Here is an 11,794-nt window from a genome sequence, read left to right as displayed (position 1 = left end):
CCACTTGGCTCCCAGTTAGGAGAACTACAGTCCTGGTTTGCCTGGGACTGTCCCAGTTTTACCACTGAAAGTTTTCTGTTCCTAGAAACTCCTTAGTTCCAGGCAAACCAGGTTGGTTAGTCTCCTAGAAAGGATTTCCCTAATGCTGTGTCTCTAGCTCACCTCCTCCTTTCCTGCTGGCTCCTCCATCCACTCGCAACACCATAACCCCAGTGCCGACATTTATTGAGCCTTTCCTTGCCTATTGCAAAATCTTCCAGCCGGTGGAAGGCAAAGAACAGGGGTTTAGCATGAGGCAGAACTGATTCAGTACTGGCTCCATCCATTTGTTCATTCATGTGTTTATCTTCGTCTATACTCATACAACAAACACTTACTGAGCAAGATGTTAAGGGTATAGAGATAGAGAGCTTGGCAATTTACTTAACTAGCTGTGTCTGAGCTTTCCCCTCTGTAATTAAAAAAATCCTAGCAACCTCTTCATAGGACTGTGAGGATATAATGAAACCATAGATAAAAAGCACGTAGCTCAGGTCTGGAACCAAATGCGTTCTCCTTTCCATATTATATCTCTCCCCTCCGTTTCCTCCTGCTGTGTCACCATAGTCCAGCACTGATCATGTCACTCCACAATTCAGACTTCCTAAAGGCTCTCATTATTGATTACTCTGAGAGCCCACTCTTCAGCCCTGCTAATGGTCCTCCCTGAGCCTCAGACACACCCTGTAAACTCACGGATCCCTAAATGCTCCTCCAACTTCTTTCTCCTCCTTTTCGAACACAACCCGAGCCTCATTTTCCCCCTAAAAACTTCCACAAAGTACTTCGGATGTCAATCGCTCCAAGAAGCCCTTCTTGATCTCCTTAAGGGAACAATGACCCTATTTCATCCTGTTGCTTTTCATGTCTTTGGGGAATATGTGATGCTTATTCTAGTATCTTTCCAGGACCTGGCAGAGAGTAGGGGCTATGTACAAGCCTTCCAGCGGCAAACACACTAAGTGGCCATTGTCATGTGACAGGCCCTGTGGGCATACGGACACCAGAGGCGTCTTCGGAGGAACCAAGAAGGCTCCTAGAATACGGCACGTGAGGCCTAAAAGAATTTTGCCAGCTGAAGGGCATTGGGCTATGAATTCTGTTAAGGTCAGAATCAACTCAAACGGCTACAGGTGTGAGGAAGGTAGCAGCGCATGCGCCAAGCAAACTGTGAGAAACGCCGCGGACGCAACACACGCCGTGGAGTCCACGGGGCGGGGCGGGGCGGGGCGGGGTGGGGCAGGGCTCTTCCGTTCCAGCCTCGCACTTCCGGGTAGGAGCGCATGCTCTGTGTCGTCAGGTTGTCGGCTGTGGTGAGAGGAGCTAGAACTTCTGAGGAGTTTCCTCCAGCAGACCTCTTTCCGCACAAGCACTCGTGCCGCCACAGCTCCAGCACCTGTTCTGTTGACGCCTGGTTGTGGGGGTTGGTGTGGTTTTTCACGGACTCTCTAGAAGGACTTACTCTGATTCAGCGAGGACCTGGGGAAGTCCGAAAGGTTTCATCGCCAAGAGACTGTGAGTACCCCAGTTTTCCTTATTGTTTGCGATAATAATATATTTATTTCCTGATTATGACAAATGATATGATGGTTTTTGTGATCCTGATAGATGTAAAAGGAATAGGTATAGTTAAATACGTGAATTTTAAGATGAAAACTAGGCTAGGAGAATTCTTTTCCAAGCCACACTGTATTAAAAGGTGATACTATCACCAAACTTACAGGTAGACCTATTGTTAAGATTTAATTTCTCAAATTTTTACGTTTAATCTTACTTTGTTTCAAAAGTGACGTTTTGGGATAATTAAAACTGACCCTGAAATGCCCCTTACACGCACAAACACACGCTCACAAACTTACACTTGTGTATGAGGGGACCATGGGGTCTGTTTGCCTGGGATTATTTTTTTGTCCTGTTATTTTGATTGGTTTGTCTTGCTATCCAAGGAAACAGTCAACACCTTATGTTTATTAAATGATTAAAATGACTTTGTAATAGAAATAGTATAATTTTCACCTTGATGGCGATGAATATTAATTAATGTAATTTTTGAAAAGTATGAAAGTTTGTTAGAAAGATATTACAAAAGGACATTTATCCCCATGAAAATTTTAGGCTGTGTTTATTGAAGTATTACTCAGAAACCATGTAAAGCTTAGAAAAATAAAAGAGTTGCTTTAAATTCTGGGCTGTTTATTTTTCTCAGCTAAATTGCTTCTCTACAGAGAATGCTACTGACAAAAAGATGAAAATAGGCCAAGAAGCACTGTGGAAATTAATAAAAGCCCAGAGTGCTCTTTTTATAGGCGATATCCTCTGTGTGTCCAGGATATTCAAAAGTGAATGAATCCAATGTTGTTTGAAACACTCCCATTAAGTATTTAACTTTATGAGAATTTATGCATAGCAAATATTTTCAAATTTTTTTTTGTGAAATTGTCACTCACATAGACTTTGAACTAGTTAACTCCTGGGTAGGGGGGAAAAACACAGATTATTTTGAAGAACAGGGAAAAAGCCAAACCCGTTGTAAGCCAGAATTACTTGTCTCTGGTTTTGAAAGATTTTTCAGCTTTTTAAGAGAAGAGAATTAGCATAAAGTATTTCCGGGGCATCTCTTAAGGCTGAAAACTGAAGAAAATTGAAATAATGGCCCTTGTGTTGGGCTTCCTTCCTCCAAAGCTGAAAACTCTTCCATATGTTTGCTGTCTTACCCCTCCTCTCCCTCCGCTCAGGCTCTTTGGTTTCCGGAATCACTGGTCATATTTTCCTGCTTCTCTATTTTGCCGCTGTTATTTGAGAACAGCAGGATGTCCATGAGAATCGTTCTCCTCATTGGAATGTTGTGTCCTTGTATCAGTGATTAGAACACTGGAATCTCAGGGGCTCAAACTCTTCACAAGGGTGCAGTGTGCATTTTGTCATCCGCATCCTGAGGTCTAAATTCCTCCTCAGATTTTAAACAAGTGAAGAAAAAAACTCAATTCTTTGGCTGTGGGCAACAACAAATGTGGGTCCATGCAAGAGCCAGGAGACAGCACCAGACCCATGCAGGGCCAGACCTCTGCAGGGCTGCTAATTACCGTTAGCAATGGTGCACTGACCACTGTTTCTTGGGGCTTAGAAAAACGGACATGCCATTCGGGCAACAGCTCAGACTTAGTCGAGTATAGGGAGGTGCCCGTGCCTGAGCACCTGGCTCAAATTAGAGCTTGTTAAGGGGCATCTGGGAACCACATTGAATGGACTTGCCTCATATGAGGGATGATTTAATGCTGAGACCCATTTGAACTCTTTATTTCAAGCAGAATCAGGACGTGCATTAGAATTTAAAACCCTATCAAACTCACTATATAAACTTCTTTGTGAGGGCAAAGCTCATCCCTAAAGCTCCACATCCCCATCACACTTTAGACTCAAGTGTACTTTATACATTGAAAAGCAGACTGCATTTTCTATACCTATTGCCTACTGACTTTCCCAGTTAGTTGATTTCTTTGCTCCATTGTGTTCACCTGTGCTCTTAGATTTGGTTTCCCTTTTCCTCTGTTTAAAACTGGGTTCTTCAGGAATGATCTTGAGTCAGTCATTTCTACCTTAATGAGAACTAGAATATGTATATCTCTTCTCCCAGATGTTTCTACTTACCTATAATAAGTTAAGCATGTGGTGGTAAATTTTACAGATAACATTCAGGCAAGACTGGAGTGAACTTAGATGAGTCATAAACATTTTAGTTCTCTGCCCTAGCAGTTCTCAGTTAGAGGCCTGACATCTTCTCTTGGTGGAATGGCCTTGAGTGGCCAGTCATTAGTGTGAAGGCTCTCCTGCTATTTCCAGCTAACCATTTAGAAGTTCTATTTCTTACATCCTCCATAGGAATCCTCTCCCCTGCAATGTACGAGTTAGGTAACTTATGCTCTTCAAAAGCACAGGATAAAACTTAAAGAGGCCTGAAGGTCAAGGAGCTAAGAGAAGATTCACAAATCTCTTCACCTGCCTTTATAACATGTAGGTTGCCATGGTGAAGGGAGGATGGGAATTAGGAAAAGATGAGGGGATGCTGTAAAACTTTTGTGGATGTTTCCTCCTCTGAGTCTAGCCTAGCCCAAGATACTGCTTGATTTTCATAATGTGATGAAGAGTAAACACACCTGGATTCTTTCTTGTATCACCTCTGCTTTCTCCTTGCTTCTCTGAGACCTTAATAGGACCATCATTGCCAGAGGATGGTGCTTCTACACTTTGCATTCTGAGTTTTGCTTTTAATTGTGAAATGAAAAACTGTTGAAATTTCAAGCCTCGTGAGGTGTGTAGATGATTTGGGTGAGGGTCAGGAAGGAGATCATGCACTCGAGCTTGTATTATGAGTAAGGTTGACTCTCCTGCTCCATCCTCAGGAGCCACAGCAAGAGGGGAGGGGGAAAGAATGAGTCTTTCCTTGTGTTTTCCTAATCAGTGCAGAAATCAAGCCTTTCTGAAATATTTCTCAGTGACTAAGGACTCTCACTGAGGCCAGCATACCTCTTATGTAGACAGAGAGGGCCAGAGCCCCTAGTCACCATGTCGTTGACCGTCTGATTATAGCTACTTAAGGTTTACAAGGCAAACCCTAAGCAAATACATGTCTCATGACTAGAAGAATTTGACTTAGAGGCCTCCATGCAGCCCCTGGCCCTAGAGAGCTGGGGGGACTAAAGGCTGGTGTCTCAAGTCTGTCACTTACAACTTCATACTAGTGTTGGCCCTCCACATCTTACTAGTCAGAAGGCAAGAAAAGGCAGAAAATGGTAGACATAAAAGTAAGAGAGCAGTCTTCCCCCTGGAGCCTAGAGCATGTGGCCTCTGCTACACACGACCTGGATCCTGGTACCTGAAGCCCACCTTAGACCCACTGGGCTCTCTACAGGGGAGAACAGGAGAGAAGCAGCCTTCTTCATAGGCTGCAAGAGGCCTGGTTTCATTCATCATACCTGTGTGAGAGGGGACTGAGGGAGGGAGACAAATGTGCCCAAAGAGGCAATCCACAGAGGGTATTTGTTTAGGCAAAAGAGCTTTAAACCTCTTTGTCTGCTTGAGTGTCCCACAGTCCAGAGACTAATGGCCTAGTACTTTCTGTGGTCTGGATCCCTAGCCCTGTCCCTCCTCTTCCTCAGAACTCCTCTGGATGAGGACCGTCTCATAATCCTTGATGCCTGTATGGTCTAGTCAAGTCATGTCAACGTGTGAAAGAGGCCAAGTAGGAACTAGAGGGGACTGGAGGACACAGTGGGGATAGCTACTTAATTCCAGCCGATGGTCGCCACGAGAAAATGCATTGCCAGCCCTCCAATCTGGGGAGTGAAGCTAGCTAGGAATTCAGATTTTTATGTGAATCTCTTGTTCTTAGAATGCTCACTCAGTTTTTACAGAAACACAAAAACTTTATACCAGATGTAGCCTGTGGATGCCAGTTACCCATCTTTGCCCTGAGGCTTAGACATTAAAACAGCATTTTCCTACATTGATCTTAATGAGTGTTGTATGAAAAAGTATGTTTGAGAAATTCAAGATAAGAGTGAGTCACTCACACATGGTGAAGGCCATGCCATAGCTTATATTTTAGGACATTCAAACACAGCTAAAGAGAATAGTTGCAAAAGGATGTGTCTAGAATCAAGTTGCTTCTTCCTAACTTCCTACCCTGGTCCAAGCTGCCATCATCTCTTGCTTGGATCATGGCAGTGACCTCCAAAGTCATCTGCCTGTGTCTATAATTGCCCCTTATCTCAACACTGCAATCAGAGATCTATTCAAAACATGTCAGATCATGACCCTCCTCTGCTCAAAATACTACAGTGGCTCCATGTCACTCAGACCCAAAGCCCAAGTCCTTAGAATGGTCTACAAGGTCCTCTGTGCTCTGGTCCCATTCTTCTCTGACCTCCTTGCTACTACTATATCCCTTGCTCATTCTACTCACACATCTCCCAACTTTGGACTTTTGCATTGGCTGTTCCCACTGCCTTATTCTTTCCCCTTATTTCCATATACCTCTTTAATGAAGAAGCCTGTCCCGACAACTCAATTTAAAATTCACTTCCACCCCTGGGACTCCCTATCCCCTTTACTGGGCTTTACTTTTTCTTTTCATCCATAACACACATCCCTTCCATGAGAACTTATAATTTGCTTTTTCTGTCTATTGCTGATTATCTTCCCCCTTGAAAATGTAAGCTCCAAGAGGCCAGAAATGTTTGTCTGTTTTGTTCGCTAATATATTTCCAGTCCATAGCCTCTGGCTTGCACCACGCACAGTGGGAACACTCACTGCATCTTTGCTGGAATTAATGAATGAACAGAATTATGCATGGAAACCTATCTCTGCAGAAAGCCCAGTGCCCTGCCGTGGTTGTAATGCTGTAAAGAATAACTGGCACAGCCTGAGGCTTGTTTTGTGGTTGGATTGAATGTGAAGATTCGGTGGCTCATTAATGTGTCAGGGACCACACAGAACGAGGGCGCAGAGAAAACCACAGGCTTTGTGAGTCTGGCTTTCGTGAAGGTACTGCAGGGGCCCACAGGCCTGGGAGTGGTGGGTCTGAACTGGTGTCTAAGGTGTGGAGCCCCACGCTCTCCCCGCCGCTTTGAAATCTGGTCTGGGATGAAGTCTCCTTGGCGGAAACTTGGTCCCCACAGCCCTGACTAATGTCCCATTAAGACCTTGAGGTAGCAAAACCACTTCTCCCCGGAGCTCAGATTGAGCCCTGGCAGAAAGACAGGCCATCCATCCCTGCATGCTGGCAACTGGCCTCTCCTCAACATCTGTTCCTTTCATTTTTCCTGTTACCACACGCGCGCCAATTAATTTTTAACTCCATTAACACATACTTCCTGCCACACCGCCCACTGTCCCTGTTCTCTCCTCGGTGATCTTCCTTCAGACCTACTCTCAGGAGAGGGAGCCTTCTCAAATCGTGATCCCACGTGAGCCTGACTGAGAGAGTTGATGTATCAGTGGAATCTTATTTCAACCTTAGCCTTTCACACACTTTTTAAATGAAAACTGCACACAGCATGAGACACTGCATAGCTTACTGTAAGGACTTTTAACTTGAAAACATGAATTGCTGGCCATGCAGGGAGGTCCTAATCTAGACTGAAACACCCCTCCCATCACCTATTAGTTGTGTCCTACCTAGAGAAAGCCTAGGATTGATGACCATCTGGGGAAGAGTCTGAGAGCCCGCCAGAATCTACAAAGCTTGGGAAAGAAGTTTGCAAGGAGCTGACCTGTGAGAACTATGGACAGTCCTTAGTCACCTTGACAGATGAGACCTGAGAGGACAGCCTTCAAGCTCTGGAGCTCCTAAGAGTCAGGAAAAGAACCAGATTGAATCACTTGAGTGGCTTCATGGGAGAAAAGATCAAGAGCCCTGGGTCTTTTGGTTAGCCTGGCCTCACATTCTCCACAGTTTGGATCACATAAATCCTCCCTCCGGGCCTTTGCTCACTTCCCCCTCCCAACCCAGTTCCATCTATCTTAGAAGCCGGCCATATTTCCCTCTCTTTTGGACCCTGCCTGACTACCTCAGTCCAATAAATCCGATGTTTGGAGATCGCCTTGAATCCCTAGTGCCCTTGGCACACAGTTTAGCATTCCATTGTTTTGGATTTCATACATGTTGATTCTTTCCCCTACTACCTTATCAAATGATATTCTCCATAAGTCAGTGTTGTTACAGTAATAAAGTGAGGACCTCAGAGAGGTCCAGGCTAACCAGGATAGTGTAACTTAAAGGAATTGGGCTGTGGTTCCAATGTGGAGAATGATAATACACACACTGGAGGCATACACCGCAAGAGAGTCACAAGATGATCCACTCAAGTGAGAGAAGACAGTGTTGGAACTTCTATTTACATTTACTTTTCAATTTCATCCTGTTAAGCTCTCTACTGAGTGTGTATAATGTATCATACATGTATTAGTACAGAAGTATAGGTGCACATAATTTATAAATAAATACAGATAAATGGGAGGGGCTAGGTCAAAGTTATTTTATAAGTAGGTGTGCAATCAAAAAATCTCTGAGAGTGCTGGCATAGAAGTCCAAACAGAAAAAGAAATATCTTGATCTGTCTGCGTATTTCTAAATAAGATGAAAAGAAAGACTATGACTTTAAAAGGAACCAGACTGATACATCATCATAAAATGTAACCTCGAACCACTGGCATTTCTTGCTATGATCAGTGCTATGACTTTTGAGGAATCTTTCCTTTTAAAAGTACTTGGTTCTGAGATTTCAAATATAGCAAGTTATTTTTATGAGTTGTGGGACCAGAAAGAGTGAGTATTCATCTCTGAATAAGGGTAATCAAGGATTTGAAACTGGATAGATCCTCTCAAGTCTTTACTTGCTAAATGCTCCTTTCTGACTGTGAGGATGGGAGTAAAGGAGAGAGAACTGAGTGCCTGCCATGAGACTGACCAACAGATGCTACAAATTTCGTGTAGTCTGAATATGCAGTAAAGGGTTAACTAGCAGGCCTTGGTTGTTCAAACCCTTCATATTCCAAAGAAAAGACTGGCCCTTGACTGCCTCCTGGGAGATAACTTCTAAATCTTCAGAATATCATACTTGATAAGTGGGACTTGGCATTTGAGGGGCCTTGGGTCATCCCAGATAATTTATGTTAATGATACGATTGATGGTGGAAGCCTTGGGCCACACTCTATCAGTTTGTCCTTGGGGGTGGGCAGGAGTCTGAGTAGCTATGGTCAGTACTCCAGGCCTCCATTACCACCCCCAACAGCAACCCTGGACACCAAGGCTCAGATGAGCTTCCCTGTTTGGCAGTACTCTGTACATATTGCTGCACATCATTGCTGGCAGAATTAAGCAATGTCTGTAGACTCCAACTGAGAGAGGATAGCTGGAAGCTTATGTCTGCACTGTACTCCTTTTCCCAGTTCTGATGTGTATCTGTTCCTTGGAATAAGCTATGACTGTAAGCTGAGTTCTGAGTCTGTCTAGCAGAGAGTCTGAGGGGTCTTGGGGAAGGTCAGCACACTGATGAGCATGCTCTTGCTCACAGTCTGTCATCTGACCTCACTGCATGAAGGAGGGACGTGCAGCTCCCGGAGGTGGAAGTGGCTTGCCCAAGTTTGCACAGCTGGAAAATAACAGAGCCAAGGATCCAAATCCAGCATTGTTTGAAACTGAAACTTGTACTCAGATTTCCTGCAATCAAAAACCTCTGGCACTTACTCTCTTTGTGACTTTGTCCAAATTACTTCACATTTCTGTGTCTTCAGTTGCTTTGTCTGTAAAATGGGGATGGTGAAAACTGCCTCAAAGGACTATGACAGTGAGGATTTAATGAGATAGTGTGTGTACAGATACTTAGAAGAATGTCTGGCATATGGTGAACATTTAGCTGTTACTAATTTATGTAATTATGTTGATGAAAGTGGTGCTTGAGACTATTTATTCTAAACTGAAGAAACAGGCCACTGGGTATATAGATGTGTGTGTGTGCGCGCACGCATGTGCGTGCAGGCACACGCTTATACATACCAGCTATTCCCAAGTCTCATCCCTGCTGTACCTTCACACACCATTTCTTCATGTGCTGTTGATCCAGGTTGACCTGTCAAACTGAGGGCAAAGACCTGGGCTCTGTGCTCTTTCTCTCTGCTCCATGATGTGTATTCCATTGCCAGAGGCAGCCATTTTCGCCTTTGGCTGAAGTTGATGCCGATGGCCAAGTGGAGAGATGTGCTTGAGCGGCTGAATTCTTGGATGCTGCCCTACTTTTACGTTTCCCGTTATAAGAGATAACACATTTCATTGTTATTTAGTCACTGTGAGTTAGGGATTTTTTTTCTGTTTGTTTGTAACGTAAAACCAAAAGCATCTTAACTAACACAACCCAAAGTTCTTTGTTGATTTTCAACTTTGTTACTCAGTCTTAGAAAGTCTAAAGACAAAGAAACTTCACTTTCCTGCAGTCGACTAGAATTCTTTGGTTGTAGGAAAGAGAAAACCAATTCAAACTTACTGGACCACCAGGAGGTTACACTGGTTCACATAACAGAAAATTCCCAAAGCAGAGTGAACACCAAGTGTGGTTTAATGGGGGCTCTGGCTCCATTTCTCTGCGTTTTCCCAGCTCTGTCTTTCTGTCTGTGTCAGCTTCATCCTCAGACTGGCCTGGTAAGATAACTAAGTGGCTGGTTCTGTGTGTTGCGCTTCTGGAAGCCATTTCCCGCCCCTGGGCACCTCCACATGAGGTGGGACTCTGCTTCTGTTTTGTGTGTCATCAAGATTCCCTGACCTCAGGAAGGTAGGTCCTGGGTCTGGTTTAGACGTAGGTGTATTACCCAGTCCTAGTTCTGAGATGCCTGAGAATACTTTTTCGTCCCTGATGGAAGGAGGACAGGAAGGCACGTGAAGAGAAATAAGGTCCCGTGTCCGCGCCTCAATTTCAGAGTGTGAGGATGGAGCTACTGTGATTATGAGGCCTAGGGAATCATGGAGACGTTGCCTCAAAACCATTGAACTAATGCCTGCAACCTCTAATCTCTGATCTTCTTGTTCTTTACAGACTACTTCAATCAGGCAATCAAGTATTTTGGTTGCTTTTAGCTGAAAGCATCTTTTATATATATATATGTATTTTTGTTGTTGCTGAAGTATAGTCAGTTTACAATATTGTGTCAATTTCTGGTGTACAGCATAATGCTTCAGTCATACATGAACATATGTTGTAGTAACTTATGGAGAAAGCATTCTTGGTTATTTATTTATTTATTTTTTAAGCATTGTTGATTAATACGGACAACCAGCAGCAGTCAGGGTTACATGCTTCCTCGTTCACATCCAAGGAGAGAGAAGCTACTACAAACTCTGCCCACTGAGTGATAGTCCTGAAGTTCATTCTGATTGACCCATCCGTGCACTAGTGTGGCCCCTGGAGTGACCCACCCCTGAATGCCTTAGTCCAAAATGAAATCAGTTTCTCCCAAGCCAGAAATCGAGCATGTGATGATTTGGAGAAAATAACCGCAATGTGCACCACATGCCTCAAATAGCACAGACAAATATTAATAAGTGAGGTGGTGGGCCTGGAGGTGTGCTGCTCAGATGTCTCTTCAGAAGAACTTTCTGTGAGGCGTGTATTCAGCTGACACTCTCCAGCAGTGGCACCTGCAGACCCATCACGCTACCCCTGCTCACTGGGGGACTCCTTGGCTGTCAGTCTTGCTCTTGGGCTCTCCAGCGACTGGTGCTGAGACAGAACAGCTCTGTACTGTGAGGCTCCCCTAACAGGTCTCCTGTCCTTCTCTCCTGTCTCAGGAGTTACAGCTGCATATTGATCTGATGACTGCCCCCTCTCCCCACGTACACCTGCTCCTGCTCCTTCTTCCTCTTCCTCTTCCCAGGCATTTTCTCTAGTAAATCTCTTACATATCGAGTTCTTTCATTGAGTCTCTTCCTCACAAGCCCAAACTGACACAAGCATCTACTGGAAAGCTCAGTGCTGCTCACATTTGAACCCACCATTGTCCTGAGAGTGACCGCCTCTCTCCTGAGAGTGAGTGCACTCTGGGGCCCCCTTTGCCTCTCTAGTCCTCGCCCTGTAACAAAATAAATCTTTTAGGCCTTTGCGAGCTATACAGTCTTCATCTCAGCTACTCAACTGAGCAAAAGCAACCATAGACAGTATATAAACAAGTAGTCATGAGCATGTTCCAATAAAACTTTATTGATA

General features: G+C 44.3%; 1 protein-coding gene across 2 annotated transcripts in view; it reads left to right on the top strand.

The window, feature by feature from the left end:
- The first annotated feature begins 1,285 nt into the window (after positions 1 to 1,285).
- Positions 1,286 to 11,794, top strand: part of EFNA5 (ephrin A5) — a 368,306-nt gene continuing 357,797 nt past the window's right edge. For both annotated transcript variants that reach the window (XM_032476463.1, XM_032476462.1), the window contains exon 1: positions 1,286 to 1,554. In XM_032476463.1, coding sequence (XP_032332354.1) covers positions 1,323 to 1,554 — 232 coding nt within the window. In that variant the 5' untranslated portion in view covers positions 1,286 to 1,322. The remainder of the gene's footprint in view (positions 1,555 to 11,794) is intronic.

This window comes from Camelus ferus, chromosome 3, assembly GCF_009834535.1.
Source record: "Camelus ferus isolate YT-003-E chromosome 3, BCGSAC_Cfer_1.0, whole genome shotgun sequence".
In the NCBI taxonomy this organism is placed as follows: Eukaryota; Metazoa; Chordata; class Mammalia; order Artiodactyla; family Camelidae; genus Camelus; species Camelus ferus.
This window is presented reverse-complemented; position numbering and strand designations above follow the sequence as displayed.